At 48.0% G+C, this 21,819-nt stretch overlaps 3 protein-coding genes across 19 annotated transcripts in view; 2 read left to right on the top strand and 1 right to left on the bottom strand.

Annotated features, from left to right (window-relative positions):
- Window positions 1-7,994, bottom strand: part of LOC120898761 — a 36,196-nt gene extending 28,202 nt beyond the window's left edge. For 5 of the 7 annotated variants that reach the window (XM_040305048.1, XM_040305049.1, XM_040305050.1 and 2 more), the window contains exons 1-2: window positions 7,887-7,994; window positions 3,180-5,163 (exon numbers count right to left, since the gene is read on the bottom strand). The gene's annotated coding sequence lies outside the window, so the exon portion shown is untranslated. Of the gene's footprint in view, window positions 1-3,179; window positions 5,164-7,732 lie in introns of all 7 variants that reach the window. The other 2 variants (XM_040305046.1, XM_040305047.1) reach the window with 2 other exon arrangements.
- LOC120898764 (neuronal acetylcholine receptor subunit alpha-7) overlaps window positions 6,611-21,819 on the top strand; it is a 31,673-nt gene continuing 16,464 nt past the window's right edge. For 2 of the 11 annotated variants that reach the window (XM_040305069.1, XM_040305072.1), the window contains exons 1-4: window positions 12,544-13,805; window positions 16,735-17,444; window positions 17,572-17,711; window positions 18,142-18,186. In XM_040305069.1, the coding sequence (XP_040161003.1) occupies window positions 17,384-17,444; window positions 17,572-17,711; window positions 18,142-18,186 (246 nt within the window). In that variant the 5' untranslated portion in view covers window positions 12,544-13,805; window positions 16,735-17,383. Of the gene's footprint in view, window positions 6,627-12,543; window positions 13,806-14,077; window positions 14,440-15,573; window positions 15,700-16,734; window positions 17,445-17,571; window positions 17,712-18,141; window positions 18,187-20,145; window positions 20,191-21,819 lie in introns of those variants that run through there. The other 9 variants (XM_040305067.1, XM_040305071.1, XM_040305061.1 and 6 more) reach the window with 8 other exon arrangements.
- On the top strand, window positions 9,667-11,958 carry LOC120898765 (protein RCC2 homolog). The gene is made up of 6 exons (XM_040305074.1): window positions 9,667-9,981; window positions 10,170-10,245; window positions 10,324-10,826; window positions 10,903-10,997; window positions 11,076-11,340; window positions 11,439-11,958. The coding sequence occupies exons 1-6, from the start codon at window positions 9,667-9,669 to the stop codon at window positions 11,607-11,609; spliced, it is 1,425 nt and encodes a 474-aa protein (XP_040161008.1). The 3' UTR covers window positions 11,610-11,958.

The following is a 21,819-nucleotide window of genomic DNA, read 5'->3' on the forward strand; positions in this document are numbered from 1 at the left end:
TCTAACGATCTGGAGTGGACCTTGGTCGAGATATAACAGTTTTAAAATCTTGTCTTGATAACAGGCCCCAATACAGGCTTCAGATTTTCAAATGAAAGAAGAAAGACTATTATTGGAGCATTCACTTCTGTGCGTTTTCAATCAGAAAAGGATCAATTGATTATCATACGACAATGCTTAAAACCAGTTCTATCCATTGCTCATCTCATCCAATACATAACCAACCATGTCTGACCCTCCCCCCCCCCCACTGCCGCTAATAATTGTGTCAATTGTGAATAAAACAACATTAGACCCTTACAATAAGCTTCTGATGGATCACTTTGTGACACAACAAATTACCATCACACTCCCACAACGCGTTTGGCCCACGGTCGGCTTTACCAATGCAAATGAAATTACACCACCACTACCACCACTACCCAACCACCATCGCACGGTTTGCACGACTTAATGTTGCCGCAAGAAAAGCGCATTTCAATTGCAATTGGAGCGCTGCGCTATTATTTCTATTGGCCTACTCTCGCGGTGGGGGATTATGGTCCAATCGAGTAATTGCAACAAACCCGCACACGGCATTACTCACACCGGGTTGACAGCAATTTCATTTTCTCGTGTGCATATCTGTGTGTGCCGGACCGTGGTGTCATAATGCTCTATTTATACACCAGAACCCGGGGCTGGCTGGCAGGCTGGCCAGTGGACTCGCCGTCCGGGTCTCTGATTTCTAGCGCCAGCGCTATAGATTTTCCTTTTCCCCCATGCACTGGAGCCATGCGCCAATGGGTTTCACCTGTTCAATTATGGATCCGGTTTGTATGTGCCTGTTTGTGTGTGTGTGTGTGTTGGAAAGCGCAGGCGAAAGATGATTGTAAAGTGTTTCAAATCATCTTCTCGAAACGGATTGTATTGCCAACTTTTCGTTAACGAGCAGTGGGGATTGGGCTGGGTGGCCACGATTGCATCACACCTTACCTTGAAAACCTCTTGAGCGAGCCAGACAAAGAGAGAGTGAGAGAGAGAGAGAGGAAAGGAGGGAAAGAGCGCAAGACAGCAAGAGCCTTGACCCGATTCAAAAGTGACCCTTTTTCTCGAAATTGAAAGCCTAATTGACAGGGCCCCTAGTACGGCCACGCCAAACGAAAGGACAGCGGTTCCTCCCTCCCATCCAGCCCTGCTCAACTGCTTACCAAAAGTGGATGATTATAATGATGGGTTACGAAACCTCCGTGTGTGCCAATTGTGTGTTCATCCAATTTTTATCTGGATTTTGATTTCAACCCGACCCAAGGAATAAGGAAGAGAGAGATGCTGCCGGCTGAAGCAACTGGCCCGTGGTTGAGGTTCATCAAAGATATTGTCCCTCTCCTATGCAGCAACCCAGCTCAAGTATCGAACATTTCACAATTTGCATCCTAATGAGCAATCGCGAGGCCAGTGGCCACATTGTTTTGCGAAGGCGCGAAGGCACTAAAGGTGACCGGAACCGGAAGGATAATTAATATAGATGATGATGCCAAACCAGTCCAAGGACGGGAAATCGATAGGTTGGTTTGGCTAACTTTTGGGTGCTTTTTCCAAAAAAAAAGTGCATTAGAGTCTTTCCTCTTCCTTTTCTTCCCTTGGGTGATTATAATGATGTCCCAGCTTTTGCAGCAGCTGGAGTAGCAGCAGCATACATCCTTATCGATTCGTGTGAAGCTGGGAAATGGATCTCGTGAACCATGCATTTAATTACAATCCCTCGGGGAAAATAATTTATTTTCTTGCTCTCTCTCTCTCTCTCTCTCTCTCTCTGCTTCTTGTGTCCTTGTCTCTGTTGTGCTAACACTTAGCTGCACATCCTTCCTTGCCCATCCAATCTTGCCATCTCCTCAGCTCAGACAGTTTTGTGGGAAATAAAATTTCAAACAATTCTCCCCCCCCCCTCAACCACTGTTTGAATCCGTCCAGGTCCAGAGCGCGAGTGAAGGTGAGTCAAAGGGGGTGGGGCAAGAGGAGGAGAGAACGGGGAAAACGGAACAATAATTTCCGCGAAAATTTACACCTCAGCGCATGTGAGATCGGTGCATTGTGTAACCACGCCGAACCCGCCGAAGGGAGACGAACCAACGCGCGCCGGGTCGCTTGGTGGCGGTGCTTTCGAAAGAGGTTTGCGTGTGCACGACCGCTTGTGCACGTAACGTATACGTGCAGGTGGCCCGCGCGGTGGCCAGCAAGCCGGCGGGGAAGGGTGTCTCTATCGACCGAATAAAGCGTTCCCTGCAAAACATCTTGTGGTTATGGGCCGTTGGTTTTGCTACCTTGCCTTGTATTTTCTATATTATAACCCCTCTCTTCCCTACTCTCTCTCTCTCTTTCTCTCTCTTGCTCATTTTTGCTTCCCTTCAGCACCCGCTTTATGACCTTTCTTCCTCCCCTGAGGGGTTTGGAAACCGCAAATTCTGCTAACTCATCTTCATTGCGAAGCGATTCCCGTTAACGCGGCTGTGGAGTGGAGTTCGGGGGGCGATCGGGCATCAAAAAGGTGTGTGTGTGTGTGTGTGTGTGTGTGTGTGTGTGTGTGTGTGTGTGTGTGTGTGTGTATGTGTGTGTGTGTGTGGGTTTGAGCAGTGAAAACGCGAAGCGCTCACGGTGTAGCTGTGGCAATCTCTTTCTCCACGTGGTGCCCCAGTGTACGGGGACGGTAATTGCGCGCGGACTACGCGGTCGTGTGTGTGTGTGTGCTTCGATGTGTATCTGCCAGCACTTTCGTCATCGTACCTTCAGGGTACGACTCCTAGCCCCCCCCCCTTTCCTACTAATAAGATACAGCCGGGTAATGGGCAACCGTGTACTTGCGGGCGCATGTGAAATGGTTGATGGAGACGCCCAGTCCCGGACGTGCCGACAGCAGGGACACACACATACACACACACACACACACAAAGAGTGGGGCGTTTGAGGGTTTTGGAGCAGGGAGGACAGTGAGATAAATAATAAAATCAACAGCAATCGCAAATAACGAAAAAGAAAAAAACCAACATGCCATGCCCGCGCCCATGCCACTAGAGCATTCCCACCGGGCGCGACCACCATATGCAGGGGGGGGGGGGGAGCAGGGTTTTGGAGGTAAGTAAAAAGGGGAGCGTATGGATGGCATGAGAGCCGTGAGGTGCTTGAGAAAACAACACACTTACCCTTAATAAATCCGTACTCGTGCCGTATCCTCACAAGTACATCCTTCCATCTCGATGAGCTTTTGATCTGATTTCTTGTCCTCGCGTGTGTTCCTTTCTCCTCTCTCCTCTCTCCTCACTCTTTCTCTCTCTCTCTCTCTCTCTTTTCTTATTGCTTTCTCGTAATATTGTGCCTCCTTTTCGGTGTCACGGTCGATTCTGTCGCCTTAACGTGTGTTCGACGTGCGCCTCAGTCCCTCGATTACGACCGGGGTTTTCCCGATGTCCTGATGGCAGCAGCAAAAAACGCACACACACACACACACACACCAGGTTGAAGATAGGTTGCGAGGCACAATAGAGCACTGGTCTGTTTTGGGGGGAGGAGGGGGGGTTAGAGTCCGCTTTTTACCCCGTTCTACACTGCATCGACAAATGCGGTCTCATCACCGTCAAGATCATGATCAATCACTAGCGGCTCGCTGGCGGGAAGGGGTGGGGGCTCGGCCTCTACCACTCGGCCTATTGTTGTGACCAATATTGCGAGGGGGGGGGGCAGTATTGCTTTAGTGCACACTTTTTAACAGCGGACGATGGTGGGTGGTTTGATGGGCACTGCTAAGAACGGGCCAGCTCCTTGAGCACTCATCTCACGCTCGGCCCCGCGCTCGATATCGATTGTTTCGCGCACTTTTTTTGTTTTGTTTTGTTTTGTTTCGCTCCGGGTGATCGTTTATCCGGGCGCGTACGTTCGCGTGTGTGGACAAGTGGTTGGGTGGGTGGGCGTGCGTTCGTCGTTCGATAGTCGGCGGCGATGGACCACGCGATTTGACGCGCAGGTTTGACACGTATACAACAACAGAAAAAAACGGCGAGTTTGGAGGGCTTGTTGGGGTGGTTCAAAAGAACACGGCACGGAAGGAGAAGAAGAAGACGAAGAAGAAACAATAGAGCACACACTGACACACAGACGGAGACACGCGCGCGCTCTAGAACACACACACACACAAACACTGTAGATATCTCGAGTTCGATCGATTTCGTTGGTGGGCGTTGGTGGATGGGAGGTGCAGGTGTCAAGCACAAGGGAAGCTGGAGGGGGAGCTTTTTTGTCCGTGTTTACAGTTAAACGGTTGTTAGATAACCACAGCTGAGACCCACAGGCGGGCCTGTATCACGGTGGGGGAAATACTAGTACTAATACTGCACGAATCCAAACAAATACGTATTATTAATCCTTTTTTTTGTTTAGTTATTCATATGTTTACTTTTTAACTTTTGTTTCGTTTTTTGGCTAGACCGAACCAGAGCTGCCTTTGGTCTTGTTGGATTGCTTTCACACGGAGGGCGGTTTTTGTGTTGTTGGTTTGTTGTTCGCGATCACCACACAATCGCGGACGCAGAAAAGGCAGCACACTCACACACGCACGCACGCACGTTAGAAGGCGACTATAGGAAAGCAAGAACACGCACAGATACACACACACATACACGTGAACAACACAGGAGGGAAACGCAAGCAGCTCGAGCGACACAAATCGGCAATCACTCTCCTGTGGGAGGCATTTCTCTATCACAATGATGTTGGGGGCGCTTTTGTTGTTGTTGCTGTTGCTATATTATGCTTATTACACCGTTACTGTTGCGTTTGCGTCTGCCGTTTAGAACACACTATCCCGCGCTGAGCGTTGGGAGCGTTTGCTAGGCGTAGGGGGTTTGTAGGCAAGAAAGCGGCAGCTCTAACACTAACAGGGAAGATGGGGTGAGGGAGCGCTTAGTTGCATTAATTGGTGTTGTTTGCTAGTGTGCAGCTCTACGTTTTTGATTAAACTTTCACCATTCACAATTCACACTTTGCAGCCATGTGTAGGTTTGTGCTTTTCCTGCTTTTGTTTTCCTTCTTCACTGAACACACACACTGCTGCTGCTGCTGCTGCTGCTAGTAATCGATTTTCTTCCCCCGCGGTGGACGCGATTGTTTTGCGCGTTTGCGAATCGCTGGCACCTGTAATAAACACACACACACACACACACACACACACACATACACACGTGTTTCAGTAAGGAAGTACTAGGAAAAATTCGACTCCCTTCGCCACTACTAATTAGCCCAGCAGTTTAAATGTGGAGAGCATTCCCATTGCCGGGTAGAGTACGCCACGATAGCCAAAAAAAACAATGGCAGCTTCCATTGCTACCGATTTCCCTCATACCCTCTCTCTCTCTCTCTCTCGCCTTTTCCTTTGTTTTGTGACGCACCCGTATCGTCCCCTACAAACACGATTTTCCCCGACTCCGATCCTGCCAAGCGCGTGCTTAGTGTCGTGTGTGCAATTTTGATGCTGCTGCTGCTGCTGTTACTACTCCTTTACAGCCCTTGCTCAGCAAGGGTTTTGTTGAGGCAATCCTTGTTTCACACACACACTCACACACATTCTGCCACCATCAAACAAACATCGCTGCTGCGTACACGCGAGAGGTCGAAAGGGACTGCAGACACAAAGGGGCCACACCACGTTGGGGATTTTTTTTTTGTTTTTGTGGGTGCGCGGCAAGTAGGGGAGAGGCTCACGGTGAGGCTCACGTTCGGAGAGAAAGGACGTCGACGACGACGACCACCACCACCACCACGACAACGGCCGATGACGACGACGACGACGACGGGTTCGGTTCGGTTACGTAACGATATTGACAGATATGTATCTTGTGTAAGATTTCCGATACCTTTACACTGGCCGTTGTTGCTGTAGTTGTTGTTATGCTGTTCTGCTGCTTTTCTCGATGAGAAGAGAGGGTGGATGGGGTGGGGAGGGGTTTGGTGAAGGATAGCCAAACTCTACGCGGTACACTGGTTCGCACTGTTTCGCTTTCCGCTGTATCTTTCCCTGTATCACGGTCTCTGATAAAAAAAACGATTCTTCTAAATCGATCGATGCGAACCAACCACTGGAGCAGGCCGTAACACTACAGACTCCAGGAATCGTGTAGGTGGAGAACAACAACAACAATAACAAAACCAAGGAGAAGTGTGGCTACAACATGAGAACATGCACGTGAACACACACACGCACACACACACACACAGACAGATGGGAGGAAGTGTTTTTTTCTTGTTCTTTTTGTTGATGGTGAGCAGGTGGGAGAGAGTGTAAATTTTTTACCACCGTTTCGAGATTATGCAAACTTTCCACTTTCCACCGCACAAGCACCACCGCAAACCGTCGGGGGGATGATGGTGAAAAACCCCGCTGTCCGTGACGGAGAGGGGGTACATGCAAGGGGCGCGGGGAAAGGAAGGGATCCCCCCATTTGGGTGGGCGGCCGAGGGCGGGAGGTGTTTTTTGATGATTGTGTAAGAGCCTCTGTGGTGGTGGTGGTGGTGGCCACGTGGCCGACGGGTGGGCAGGGATACGTGCCTTTTCCACGAACGGGTTGTGCCGCATGTGTGTGTGTGTGTGTGTGTGTGTGGTTAGTGGTCGGTGGCCTGTTTTTTTTGTGGTGTTATGATTTTTCGGGATCCTTTTAGCATCCCCTCTTTCCCCCCCCCCCCCCCCCCCCCAGGTGGGCACTAAAAGTTATGGCGCGTGTGTGTGTGTGAATTATTTTAACACTTTCGCCATGTTTCGCCATTTGTCTGACTTGATTGGTCTGCCTCTCCGATGGAAAGCTGCAAACCAAGGGGGGACTTGCTAGGGTATTGTACAACCTTCACTATTCTACACACACACACACTCGTCACCCGACGCTCTGCTCTGTCCTAGCTACGGCCAGGTGTACAGCTGTTTTTCGCTTTCGCCGCGAGACTGGTCGGGGACTGTGTGCAGCTTCACCGCAAGGACACACACACCTGTACATGTGTGTGTGTGTATGTGTATGTGTGTGTGTGTTTGTGTGTGTGCGTCTAAGAGAATGGTGCGACGTATGCTAAGGCTTCGGTCACTGATGTTGCACATTATGCACAACTATCTTATATTTACCAAATGCAAAGATTTCTCACCATCACCTTCCAATCAGACGGCAATTTGTGTGTGTGTGTGTTTTTCTATTTTTCTATTCACTACTAGTTGTCCGTTTAGTTGCATTTCCGTCACATGCATGTGTGAGGAGAGGCCGCGGATGTTGGATAAAAATTAGACAACGAACGTTTCGAACTACAAGGACCTCTTTTTTCGAAGGTTTCAGTCAGCATACACACACACACACGCACACAAACACACATACCCCGCGCTAGGGGAGGACTGCTGGAAGGGTAGCTTGGCCCATGTGCGCGCCCATGTAACAGGAACAATGGGTTGGGTGGCCACCCTTCACAGAACGGCAAAAAGTACGAAAGAACCTCGCGTGCTCCTGTGCACCAACTCCCTTCCCCTTTTTTTTTCTCACTCCCAAAACGATGGCGGGTATCACGTAATCACAGGCGGGTTTTCCACTCCCCCAGCGTCCCCCAGCGACGTTTGTCTGGCTGAGCAGAGACCCCTTTGCAAAGTGGGGAAGCTTTTGCGGTCAGTGCCAGCCACTACTTGCCGTTCTGGACACGCACTCGGTTCCTGGTTCACCAGTTCCCACAGACTCACTCACGCAGGTCGTACGGTTTGGCGAGGGCAAGGGCAAAGGATATGCCGCGATCGGTGCAGTTTTGCAAATACGTTCCGCTCTTCCGTGCTGCTGCTGCTGCTGCTGCTGTTTGCTTTAGCGTGGCCAGCAGTCACACACATTCACAGGGCCCACCTTTCCTGATTTGACGGAGGGTCCCACCGAACCGAAAACAGGAGTAAAAACTCAAGAACAGCACTCGCGCTCCTATGACCAGCAGCGGCAGGCCGTAGAATGCATAACACCTTTTTTCAAACACACTACCCCCTAGCGGATCGATGTTGCGAAGTTCCCGTTTGCGAAGTTCCAGACACTCGGGTGCGGGTTAGTCATTTTCCATTATTCAGCGAAGCTTTCGCCAATGCGCATGACACTGCCGAAGGTGGCCTCCGTGTGTTTGACAAATGTAGAATGGTAACAATACTACCAGCAGCAGCAGCAGCAGCAACACTGCGAGTGGCGCACGGGGAGAGGAGTGGGGGGATGAAACGGGGAATGTGGAGGGGAGAAGCGAGTACCTTCATATGCACTTCGCAATTTTCGACATCTTTTTTTTTCGGGGGGATGTGATTTGCTCTCGTGGAGTAGTCACCCTCGCAATCCACCCATCCCCACCCTGCATGCTCCATCTCCGTTGAAGAATGGATACGGGTTCGATCCCGAGGGAGTCCTTTCATTAAAAGATCCGTTCAATGGCGGATTGCTGTTTAATTATTAAAACCTATGTCGAGGATGTTGCATCACGCACGAACGAGCGCTAGAGCACGCGTGAAGGTGTAAGAGCTGTGCGAAGGAAGCATGTGTTTTGCAGAGCACGAATGGATGGCAAAAGAAGGTAATGGAGGAAATAAACAAATGAGGCCGAAATGGAGTTGAGCTGCATACTGGGATTAAATGTATGTCTTAAAGCTCTGGATAAGAACAGTTATTGAACGCTTAAATTCAACGAGCATCATTCGAACACTTTGCCATACTATAGTGGGCTAAACTGAAAGAAGGACGCACAGCAAGGATTCATCCAAAATTTACCAACCGTCATCTCTTCCCTCAAAATGGATTCTGCCATCGCAAATCCTGAATCGCAACGATGGCAATCACTTAACGGCGTGGTGAGTTCCTTTTTTCAGGGCTCCACGAGGCCGCTTAGGGCTTAAAAAAATAAATTTGAGATTTTTCCTTCAAACCCTGCTTACACCTGTTTAAAGCTACGTTTAAATCTCGTGCCGTTTGCTTCGAATCGCGTTCCACTTCCACTGGATTTCTCTAAGCGACGTAAACGGTTTTTTGAAAAACAAAACCCTCAAAAACCCTCGCTCGAAACTTCAAAAACCGTCGCAAGTACTTAAAAAACGTCACCAGCGAGGGAAATTTGCACCAATTTCAACGGTTTGGCGACGGTTTTTGAAAGTACTTGTGACGGTGTATGAGTTTTACTTTAATAATGATGTTTTGAAGAGCTTTTTTTATTGCTCTTTTTCCAAAGCCTAGAGAGCAAGTCAGTGGCTTGAGTTAGTTTTAATTTTGATGAAATAAGCCGCAATTTAAACAAACGGTCACACTGTGCGCCTAAATGTATGCAATATTCACGTCACGGTACTGTGCGTTCGTGCTCCTGTCAAACACTGGCAAACACTGCAGCTACTGGCAGCACTGGTTTCATTGACCGCTCTCGCAGCACTGGCTTGGCGGTTTGGAAAAAGCCAAAAAAAACAGCGTCGTCTGAATTCTCGCTTGTTTGTCCCGTTCGGTTCGCGCTCCGGGTTCGCCGTCTTGCAAACGTCGCCTTTGTCCCCCTCCCATTGTACTCTGTCCATTCCGTCTGCCCCCCTTACGGGTTTGTGATAAATCCTTCCTGCTGCGCTTGGCCGTTCGTGCGTGTGCGTTGCCTGTGTGTTGTGCGTCTTCTGTGCGTAAAATGTCCTCCAAGCGAAAGCCGGACGGTACGAAGAAGGCGGTGAAGAAGCGTAAAAACTCGGAGTCCAACTATGACTCCGACCTGAGCGACGAGTATCCGCGGGCGGGCGAACCGTCGACCCGCGAGGTGGTGGTCGAGGAGCTGCGACCGATGGAGAAGCTGCCGGAGGAGCTGCTGGCCGTGTACGACAAGGGCCCCGGCAAGCTGCTCATCGCTGGCATGGTGTCCTGGGAAATGACCGGCAAGCGGGACTCGAAGGGTGTCACAAAGATTCGGCCGAATCTGTTCACCTTCCATCGGTTCACCGGCGAAACGGTGGGTTTCTTTTGTGTTTATCTGTTTTCTGCCATTTCGAAACATTTGGCCCTTTGTGTGCATCCTTTGCCGCAATTGGTTCAGTGGTGCGTGTGAATATTTGTGTGCGCGCGTGTATGTGTGTGTGTGCGTGGCCATGTTTCTCCCCCTTATAACATCTCATGTTTCTTTTCCCACCCCATTCGTAGTACCGTTCGATGGCAAGCTTCTGTTCTGCCGCGCACTCGGTTTTAATTGATGAAAACTGGAAAGCTTTTACGTTTGGTAAGACATTTTGTTGCCGTTCTGTTCGGCTGCCTGTGCTGACTGGCCACTTTTGTTTGCACAACCCCCTTTCCGCAGGACGCAATCAGCTGAGCCAGCTGGGCCACGGCGATACGGTGACGTGCGAGAAGCCGACGCAGGTGGCCGACTTGGCCGACTTCAACGTCATACAGGCGGCTTGCGGTCGGAACCATACGCTCTTCCTCACCGACACCGGCACGGTGTACGCGTGCGGCGACAACAAGAGCGGCCAGTGCGGCGTCGGCAACAAGCTGCCCACGATCACCTCGCCCACCCGGATCAGCTACAACGGGCCGCCGATCATTAAGGTCGGCTGCGGAGCCGAGTTTTCCGTCATACTCGACATCAAGGGAAACTTGCACACGTTCGGGCTGCCCGAGTACGGACAGCTCGGCCACAACACGGACGGGCGGTACTTCGTCAACTCGACCAAGATGTCGTTCCACTTCGAAACGCAACCGCGCAAGGTGCTGGTGTACATGGAGAAGAACAAGGAGGGCCACGTGCTGCCGATCGAAAACGTTAACATTATCGACTTTGCCTGCGGCAACAACCATACGGTAGGGCGTTTTCGACACACAGCTCCTTTCAATCGCGTTTGCTGGAAAAGCTTTTCTTTTTTATTATTTTCACTAGGTTGCAATCGACTCGAAGAACCGGGCGTACAGCTGGGGCTTCGGAGGCATCGGGCGTTTGGGGCATGCCGAGCAGAAGGACGAGATGGTGCCGAGGTAAGTTGGATTAAACCGTGTCGATCGATAGCATTAACTAATCGCTTGCAACCACTCCGCCATTGCCGCCCATTGCAGATTGATCAAATTCTTCGACACACAGAACCGCAAGGTGATGCGCGTGTTTTGTGGCTCATCGTACAGCCTGGCAATATCCGACATCGGTTCACTGTACCTGTTCGGGCAGAACAAGAAAACGGGCGAGGCCAACATGTACCCGAAGCCGGTGCAGGATCTAGCGGGCTGGAACATTACCAGCATCGGCACGGGCTACACATCGATCGTGATCTCGGCCGACGATTCGTTGATTGCCTGGGGTGCTTCACCGACGTACGGCGAACTGGTAAGGGGGAGTGTGCCTGCTTTCATGATGGATGCGCAAACTCAACTAACACATGTATTTAAATTTTTATTTTATTGTTTTCTTTGCATGTTCTGTAGGGGTTGGGCGATTTGCAAAAGTCGTCCTCCACGCCGAAGGAGGTAACGCGCATGGAAGGCATGAAAATCCCGATGGTTGCGCTTGGCTACTCGCACTCGATGCTGCTGGTCAACACGGAGCACGAGAAGACGAAGGAGAAGTACGACAACCTGCCCGAGTTTGTCGTCTAGTTGCGTCGGGAGGCAAAGGGGGCACACCACCACCACACCACTATCCGACTTGAGACTGCCGGCAGAAGAATGAATAGCGAAGCGATGGGTTGTGTGTTCACCAGCCCACCAGCACCGCACTATTCTTCTTCTTCCCTCCTTTTGGCGCTCATTGCGCGTTGCCGCTTTGAGCCAACCAGCTGAACCGAGAGAACCCTTCTCAATTACTTTTACTAGTATTAGTTTTCCATCAATCACTCCATCGTAACGTATATGTAATATTTTTTGGGAATTAAACGTGCATTTAGCTTTTCCCGTCGGGACCGCTCCGTGTGACCGACCCGGGAAAAGCATGTATTTCCACCAAAAGCATTGAGCGCATTGAACAGTGAAACGAACAATTGAAAGAACTGTGTCTCACCCCCTTGTTGGGGGGGAAAAGACTTTTAGCTTTTAGAGTATCTGTTGACAAAACTTGTAGCATAGTAGTATAGTCCTGTATAGTGATTACGATCGTTGTATCGATATGTACGATCGTTCGATATTTGTTTTAAATTTCTGTGTTTGTATCGATATGTACAATCTTATTTTGTGTTTTTAAAACAATTAGATCGATTTTGTTGAACCATGCTTAAACCTGGTGGAAATAGACGCGACATGTTCATGTAATGATGGTACACGCTGCATTTAAAGGGGTTTTCCAAGAGTTCTCGTAGCCGTAAAACACTTTATTGACTCTTTCCTACGTGTAATGTAATGGGAATTGATCTCTATAGCACCCTAATTGGACAAATCCAATAGGAATTTTCAAGAAGCCATAGAGTCCAATTTTCATCCACATGAAGTTCATTTCCTATCAGAAAGAGTCAATGAAGTGTCCCACAACTATGAAAACCCCTGGAAAACCCTGTCACGTTCAATAATTTGAAAAGAATATTATTTCTCTTTTTAAACGCACTAGCTTAACAGAGCTCAACCGCTGGTGGCTGGTAGCAAGTGCCCCTGTTTAATCAAATTTTGAATTCGCACGTGCAAACCAAGCTAGCCGCACACGTGTGCACAGGGAAAAAAGCTCGCCAACAAAAGCTCACTCTCACGACAGTTCGCCCCGAAACGACGCGAACGGTGGCGAAAAATTGTGGCATTCGCTAAGCATGCTAACACCGAACCGAACGCGGCGGCGCGGGCACGCATGAGCCGTACCGAGCACGCCTCGGAAAGCGCAAAGATTTGCCTTCAATGAACGGAAGCGCTCGGCCGACTGACAAGTGCAGAAAAGGCAGTCAAACCGTTAGGCAGTGGCACCCGCGTCGTGACGGATTGGCAAACACAAGCTACACCAACACAGAAAAAAAAAACACTCAGAGGCAGAAATAATGAGACTGCTGCTGGTGGTGTGTGCCCCTTGAACGCATTGAGTAGCGCGACCCCTTCCACCAAATACGCCAGGAACCTCTAAACAGGAGCAGCAGCGGCAGCAACAACTAAGAAGGATTTTTATAGTGTGTGGTGTGCTTTGTTCGCTTCCCTTCCCCGTTTTTTGGACTCCTCGACTGTTGAACACGCCAGGATTTGATTGTGCGCCCGTTCGATTGTTCGACTGTTGGAGGCAAAAGGTGCTGGTTGCGCTTTTTTCTTCCCGACCTTCACGTCCGTGTGTGTGCGTGTGCGTGTGAGTGTGCATGGCGCACTGTACTTCACAGCAAAATTCGGTCCCATCAGGACATTGCGCGAGGACGGGTGAACTTTTTCCGCTCGCGCCGCCCCGCGTGTAAGAGGAGCTTTTGCTTTTTCGTACTCGCGAAAGTGTTTAAACGTCGGATGCAACAAGCAAGCAGCGAAGGTGGTGGAACGCGTGCCACCCTCGGCTGGTCGGTGAAGCAATAGTGAATTCGCACCAAAGTGGGTACTTCCTTGGCCACAACAGAGCGGGGAAGCATATAAAAAAGTGCTGTGAGTGTGTGTGTGTGTGTATGTGTGCATCATCCATCCCAACGGAAAGGAAGCAACGCGCGATACGCCGTCCCGCCCCCTGCACCGACCACTCACGCAAACACACGGTGGTCTCCTGTGCCCCTCTGGCCTTCTGGGTGCTGCTACCTGTGTTTCTGCCTCCGTTTTTCTGCACAAGGACATCATCATCATCATCATCCATCCCGCTCCTAGCCCCTCCTCGAGCACCAGCAGTGAGCAACAAGGAAACGTATTTCAGCAATCGTACGTGTTCGAGTCGCCATAGCTTTTCATCAACCCGTAGCGCTGCTTTCTTAATTTTCTTATTTTTTCTGTTTTAAAGTTGAAAAGCATTCGATTTGAGTTTTGGCCCCCCCCCCCTATAAAAGGAGCACCCATCATCCGCTTGAGCGAGCGGCCCCCTTTATACACTATCGAAAAAGACAAAATGCCTTGATTAGTTTAGTGAAACCCCCATTGTGATAACGATCTCTCTCCCTGTAACTGGATTTCCATTCTTCTTATCTCTCTTTTTTTTTCGTTCGCTCACTCCCATCGTCCTGTTGTTGCAAAAAGCTAGCTACACTGTTGATACACATCTAGATGTATGCCGTGTGCGCGCGCGCTGACGATGCGAACCGAAATTATGTTGGGAAAGCTTTTGGGGTCGGTCGGTCTGTCGGTCGGTTCGACTGCACACAGTGAGGGAAGCATTCCCGTGCAGTGCGTGTACCAAAGCCAAAGGCAGATAGTGGCTTTTAGTAGTAGTAGTGTGGCGACGGCGGGTGGTGGTAGTAGTAGCAACAGCAGCAGCAGCAGTAGTAGTAGTAGCACTGGCAGGACATGACCCTTTTTGGCAGGTGATGGATAGCCTGAATTCAATAAAATCGACCAATCGGTACGTTGCCCCCTGCGTCCGAGAGTTCGTCGGACAGCCAAAACCCCCCTTCCCCCCGTGTGGTGCCCGACGATTTCGGTGCCGTGCGGGCGGCAGCAGTAAGCGGGTAGCACTGGACTCCAGTCTGGCTGGCACTCCAGTCGGTTGGCCACGTGCCAATGAGGCAATTGGGCGAAAGTGCAACCCACAGTCACAGCTAGACGACCAAGGTGAATGTGTGTGTGTGTTTGTGCGAGGACAAATCGAAACTGTATGGAAGCATCGATTTCGCGGTGCCGTTCAAGAAATGGCTCGCTTTCTTTTGCCCGCTTGTGGAGATTTTGACCTTTTGGATTGGTTTCAAGTTCATTGCGTTTTTGCCCTTTCTGGCTAGCCAGGCACTGGACTGCTTGACAACCCTCCGCTGATTGATCATTTAAAGGCCTTCAACATCGCATCCTCTCACCACTGTGTTGACCACATTAACAAAAAGACAAATATGTATGTGTGCGCGTGTGTCCCGTTCCAGGTTAACCCAGTTACAAAGCTCAAGGACAATGATTCGTGCGCCAGGTGTCCACCAAACTTCGATGGCCGTGTGCGCGTATGTGAGAGTGTGTGCGTGCGTTACTGTGCAGTTGTACCGTTGTGGGGCTGGTGAATCGCAAGGACACACGATAGATTTGCTATATGCTGTACTGCACTGCCCAACCACCGTGTGCACCCAAGATTACAAAAAATAAGAAATATCGTGATATCCTTGTGTCGTTCGAAACAACACCTCTCTCCCCCCCCCCCTCCCCCTCAACCTTCAAAACAGGAGAACGTCAAAACTCTCTTTTACCCGCGAATGGGTCGTTCTCTTCCTTGCAGGGAGTTCATCTCTCAGTCAACTCTTTGTTCTCTCTCTCTCTCTCTGTCGCTCGTTCTCTCGCAGTGAAAGTCAGTGGCGTACATATCCTTTGCGCGCTTTGTACGCAAGCAAGAGAGCACACGCGGAAGCAGGCACACGTCGATGTGGCGAAGAGGAGGAGGCACGTGCGCTGATCGAAGCAGCAGGCTGTGTTGTGTGTGGTGGTGGTGGCGGTAGTGGTTCAAATAGCAACAGAGCAGTAACAAAAATCGAACCGCGAGCGACTCCTGCTCCCATCGATAATCATTCGTTGCTGCAAAAAAAAAAAACGGGGACACACTTCCTCCTCTATCCCTGGCTGGCAGTAGCCCCGATCCTGTAAAAGCAGACAGGCAGGCCCTGGCCCAGGCAGAAGACAAAGTTTTTCGGTATATTGTACATCGCCCTCAAAACCGAGCGCCATCGCCGTTCCGCATCTAGTAATATCCTGCAAATGTGTGGCTTTATGTGTGTGTGTGTGCGTTTGTGGTGCAGAAAAATATAATATCCCATTTTCCCATCCCGCTTGGCTTGTAAATCACATGCTACGCTCTCCGCTCTCCTCCCTGTGGGAAGGGGCAGATGGACGAGGGGGTGGTGATGGAGATGGTGGTTAAGATTTGCTGGTCGGTAAGGTTAGGGGCAGCGCAGTGAATGAATGAATGAATGAAATTTTCAAAACTGGGACACTGGCGTGCTCGAAAAGCCGTCTCGGGCTGAGAGGAACATACTGCTGGTGCGCAAACTTCTTGGAGGGGAGCGGGATCGTGTGGGTGAGAGTGGACAGGAGAGCAGTGTGTCAGGTGGAGGGAATCGATGGGTTGGAGGTTGTGCCTGTAACACAGGCGTGTGTGTGCGCGAAAAAGGAACGGTTGGTGGTGTTCAACACACAGAAGGGCGACATGTGTAAGCAATACACGGCAGCAGCAGCATCGTCGGCCGCCCATCTTTGCCCCATATCTTTGTTGGTGGTTGCTTCGCATAAAATATGCATACGATCTGCAACCGTAAAGAAGGATGACTCTGGGCAATTTAGTGGCCATTTTAAAATCGAAGTTTGGCAAAGGGGTTTAGCATCTCTTGGCATTCATATTTCATTTCATTCTGTGGGGAGCGCGCAAGTTAGATTAGTGTTTCGATACATCGATTAACCCACCCTCCCCCATGCATGTGTGTGTGTGTGATAACGTCGATAACGTCAGCCAGTTGTTTGCCCACTTTACGTCAAAGATGGCCAAAGTATCTTAATTACTCGCTTGTTTTCATTATTGTTACTGCTTAAAACTTGCAAATTTGCAACCTAACAACCGAATTATTAATTTAATTTCTCTCTTCCTCTCTCTCTCTCTCTCTCTCTCTCTCTCTCTCTCTCTCTCTCTCTCTCTCTCTCTCCGCTCCCTCTCTTGTCTCTTTCCTCTTTGCAGTACAAGCAATAGAACATCGCCGAAGCAGACTGGTGGACGTGGCAACGGTTACCGGTCGTGATCACGTGGCCAGCAGATGAAAATTAAGCATTCCAACACTTTTGCCCCATTTAGCTAATTCAATTTGCATGTGCACTTTTGCGCTGCATACCCGTTCTCTGTACCCGCCCAAACTGGCCCACACATTGCGCGGCACAGCCACACAGCCACAGGAGCAGTGAACGCAACACACGCAGTACGCAGTAGCACTGCCATGCACGTGCATCCCGCCGTCGTCCAGCGGATTTATGGTAACGCCAGTGGAATTGAAAGAGTAACCTCCCGCCTGCCACGCCTGAGTCACCGAGGAATTGAACGCAATCACTGTGTGAATTGAGGCTGGATGCGCACCACCGTTGCGGCGCATTGCACCGACCACTGACCGGACAGGACGGATTAACCACGAAAGGATACACCCGACAGTGGTGGGAAGCAGCAACAATAATAGCTAAAAAAAGAAGCGCAACAACCCCCTCCTCCTCCTTCGCGTTCAAGAAACCACACACACGCTGCCGCTGTTGTTCGCCTTTCCGATGAAGATCATTAAAAGCGCGTGAAATGTGTAATCGCTCAGCGCGGCGAACAGTTTCGAGTGGCGTTGCGTTCAACGATGTATTTTGTTATGGATTTGTATCTCATCGTTTTGTGTCTGCTGGTCATCTACATTAAGGGTAAGTCTACTTCATCTATACCTTGCAGCGCCCCGACATCACATTTTTGACAATCGTTTCTCGGTTTCTCTTTGTGTTTTTTTTTTTTCTTCTCTGTTTTCCTCCGACGACGCAACGCCAATTGCAGACAGCTTGCAGGGACCGCACGAGAAACGACTGCTGAACAATCTACTGGCAACGTACAACACGCTCGAACGCCCGGTCGCCAACGAGTCCGATCCGCTGGAAGTGAAGTTCGGGCTGACGCTGCAGCAAATAATCGATGTTGTGAGTATTGCCCGTGCCGGTGGTGCTCCCGTTGTGACACTCATACCCCCTCCGTAGCTCTATCCGGCTTTAAACAAAAAAAAACCACCTATTGGTATTTTCCGTTTTGTTTTCCAATTTTTGGGTTTTGGTTTTCGTTTTTTGGTTTTGTTCTGTTCCCCTACTGTACTAGGGTTTTTTTTTTGTTTTGTACATTTTTACTGTCGATCCGCCCGCGCTCACGGTTCTCCGCCGTACCGAGAAGCCGGGCTAGCCACGTACGTGCGTGCGTCCGTGCATTTTGCTTAGCACTGCAGGGCTCTTCGTACAGGGCTCTCTGTTACCTGTGTATACCATGTGTATACCTCTCTCGTGTTTATGTATGTGTGTGTGTGTGTGTGCGTTGAGTGTTGCATTATAATCAAGTTACCCGTTATTGAACCTATTCTAGGACGAAAAAAATCAGATACTCACTACCAACGCTTGGTTGAATCTGGTAAGTGGCATGTACCCGGGCGCAGCGACACGCTCTTCGCAGCATTATACCATAAAATATCTCCAACACCCTTGCCAGGGGTTTATTGGATTAGGAAACACACTTGTTTTCGCAATTGGGATGATGAAGCCTATATTTATGAACAGTTACGCCTACTTTACCCCGCGCGTGGGAAGGGGGGGATTGTGCGGGGGATCACGAAGGGATGACTTCTTCCACTGCCGCCTGCGGAAAGCACAAACCGTGCAGAACAAACTTGTGTCAAACTTTCTCCTTGCTCTTTAAACTATTCTCCGGTTCTTTATCTTTCACAATCTTTATCGTTCGATATTAGTTACTAAACAAACACACCAACACACATACACAGCTCTCGTTCGCAGGGAGGGCGGAACAACAGTTTTGGTGTCAACTTCTGAGGCACAAGAGCTTGCTCCAGCTTACACTTTTTATGGCTTTCTACGTTTCCTTATCTATCGATGTTGTATCTTTCGTTCAATGCATGCTTCTTTTTTCTCAATCAATGAGGTATACACAACGACAAAAACTTAACACGTGTACTAAATGTGTACTATTTTTACAAACACACACATACATATACAGCGACACAAAAATGCTATACTCTGTATAACAACGGAAGAAGTCATCCTTTCTACTCGAACGCCTCGCCAACCCGCTAATGACAATGGTGGTGTTACTAATTCTAATACGAAGCATATAAACAACCAACCGTCCCACCCCACCAGTGCATTTTGCTATAAAAATATAATTGTCGTGTCTTACTGGACTTTTCACTACTCGCTGTGTGTACTTACTTGTGATTTGTGGTTTTAACTAACCGAATATAAAGCTAAACCAAGCAACATCAAACAAAAACACATGCGTAGTTGCGCCTAAAATTCCTCCCCGAGGAACGGGTGCGCGGAGTCCGCCGCGTTGTGGGTCCGCGTTAAATAGTTCGTAATCTTAAAACTGGGAAAACGTTTCCCACTAAAACAAACACTCCATCATTCCCCTGCCTAATAACTATAAACCATATGCGTAGCAAAAGCCCAGCAAAGGCTTCACTAACTAAATAGCAAAATTAAAGCTTCCCTCACTTAAAAAAAAAAAACAAACTACTAATTTAAACAAGTGTTAAACATCAAATAAAAACCAGATATTTAATTGAAAAAAAAAATGCGCCTAGGCTATTTGGCATCTCTGTTTATGTCGCTTTTAAATGGGTACATGTCATAATCATAGATTTATCGTTTGTAATATAATAAACTTTTTGTTTCGTTTTGTAATCGAGTTTCCTCACAAAGCAAAAACGAAATGCAAACCCCTCGAAGACAATGTCGATGATTTGCGTCGTTTCCTTTTTCACAAACCTTAATCAAGATCCTAACACTCATAATATGCATGTATTTACTAAACTCGATTTTCTTCGATTGTGCGTGCGTGTGAAAGTTTTGTGAGGGCCGGTGGCCAGCGTGTTTAGCTTCACCTGGTGTGTGTGTTTTAGATAATACCTAGCTGATTTATTAGGAATAATGTTAATCTCTACGTGTCTGGAAGATTTTTTTTTTCAAACCATTGATTTTGATTCTTACCTCTTATTCGCTACCTCACACCCGTGTTTTTTGCATTAGTATTATAATTATTATAATTATTATCATTATCATGACACCAAGCAAGCGCATTGCAAAGCGATCCTGCAGCGTACGATTTTGAAATACCGATCTACACGGTTTTGTTATTACCATTTTACTACTTCCTTTTCGATTCTTTTCGTCTCTTTTTTCTGTCACCTATTGCCCCCTCCCGCCCTTGATAAGCTCTGTTTGATAGCACCAGCGGATTGTTTGTTTATTTTCTCTTATCGTTTGTCGTTTGTCGTTATTTGTCAGTTTTTCTTATGCAAATAGCGTTTGTTTCCTTTGATTTAATCCATTCATTTCTGCAAATTGATGATTGTAGGACGAGAAGAATCAACTTTTAATAACGAACATATGGCTGTCGTTGGTAAGTTACACGTCTTCACGGTAAAGTTTGCATGCTTTATAAACGGACAAACTATGATTAAATAACCAAAGCTCACAAAAACAAAACAAACTTACTCTAATCGCCCACCTATACCTTAGACCTTATCTTACAAAAGCTTAGGAGTGTTTGGATGCATAGCGTTGCGAACGAGTTATTTCATACCGAACCTTGTTTGGCTCTCCTAAAGTATAGACTTTAAAAAACACACAAACTTACACAAACCAGCTTCCTAGGGTACTCTGCGTACAGCTGCATAGTTGCTGCCATCTTTCTATCTCCCTTAGAGCCTCTGTACGATTGGTTAACTACTATTTCTACTCTTCATACTATTACTATTGCTACTGTCACTGTTTCCTGTTACAAAATCTTCTACTATCTAGCTATTGGTTTGAATGTAGCTGGTTGAACACATGTACATGTACAATTATTACACCTGGTTTTTGTCCTCGTTACTGTTATATCGTCTAATGCTTTGATCCGATTGGAACTGTGATGCTTCAGAACAGAAAGATTTTATTCTGAAAAGTATCCATACGTTTAGTGTGTGCTCTATTTTGTCTCATAAAATATGACGCTGTTTGAAAAAGGGAAATAATAATCTCTGTCTAGTGTATACTTCACACCAAAAAAAATAATACGACAGAATTAATGTCCAACAATAGCTAGAATTTAATCTAATGCCCTTGCATTATAATAATGGATAATACTTTTTGTCTACAATAAGAACATTAATTTTTTTTATAAAAACATCAGTTAGCAAAATAAGAAATGAGTTATTACAGTTATCGTTAGAAAAGGTGGCCTTTGCAGCCATAATTTCAGCATCATATACTAGATATTTGTTCACCGTGTACGTATGTAACGTAACGTGCCTCGGTGGTCGAATAATAAACCGTACCGGCTCCTACAAGCCCGGACAAAGGAGCCTTTCCCGTTCAGACCGTGCGTCATCCTATTTTAGCAAAGGGGATTACATGAAAAAATAGCTTTAATTTTGGGTGTCCGATGTGTGTGTAACCCATGAGTGTAGGTTGGATATAATGCCCCAAAGAAGACGAAGAAGGTCTGTAAGAGTTATTACTATAAAACACCAATGTTTTTGAATACAGATAAAGACTACTTAGAATTAAAATACTAATGCCGTTTTTTCAACATAAAACCACATTAAAAACCAATTTACAGTTAAAAAAAACATTTTCTGTAAAATTAACCTAACTGACAATAATGCACTCGATCATATAAATATGATACACACTAAACACAATACCTATGTAATTTGATATTTAAAAAAAAAACTTCACCGTTGAAATCTTGCATGAGCTCGTGTTGTGTTTGTAGTTGTAGTTTGCGGTTTTCAATTTCCCCAGTCTGATACAACAGTAGCGTAGTATGGAATGCCATTAGCATATTGTCCCGTTATGCATTTGAGTCTTGTTGCATTAGCTTTGATGGAACGCTTTTCCCTACTCTGTCCGTTGCATCGCAACTGGTTCGTGCTGGCCAGATCCCAAAGGCCTGATTGACGTATCGATCGTCGGTCGATCAGCTCTCGGCTTGGCAGTTATGGCTGCCGCCCCTTCTGCATGTGGTGCAAATGCCTGGCTAATA

The sequence above is a fragment of the Anopheles arabiensis genome, chromosome 2, assembly GCF_016920715.1.
Source record: "Anopheles arabiensis isolate DONGOLA chromosome 2, AaraD3, whole genome shotgun sequence".
Taxonomy (NCBI): Eukaryota; Metazoa; Arthropoda; class Insecta; order Diptera; family Culicidae; genus Anopheles; species Anopheles arabiensis.

Coding starts and splice junctions, on each gene's coding strand:
- LOC120898765 (XM_040305074.1), top strand. CDS start 9,667: ATGTCCTCCAAGCGAAAGCCGGACGGTACGAAGAAGGCGGTGAAGAAG. Junction 9,982..10,169: donor ATCGGTTCACCGGCGAAACG/GTGGGTTTCTTT, acceptor CCCCATTCGTAG/TACCGTTCGATGGCAAGCTT. Junction 10,827..10,902: donor CCTGCGGCAACAACCATACG/GTAGGGCGTTTT, acceptor TATTTTCACTAG/GTTGCAATCGACTCGAAGAA.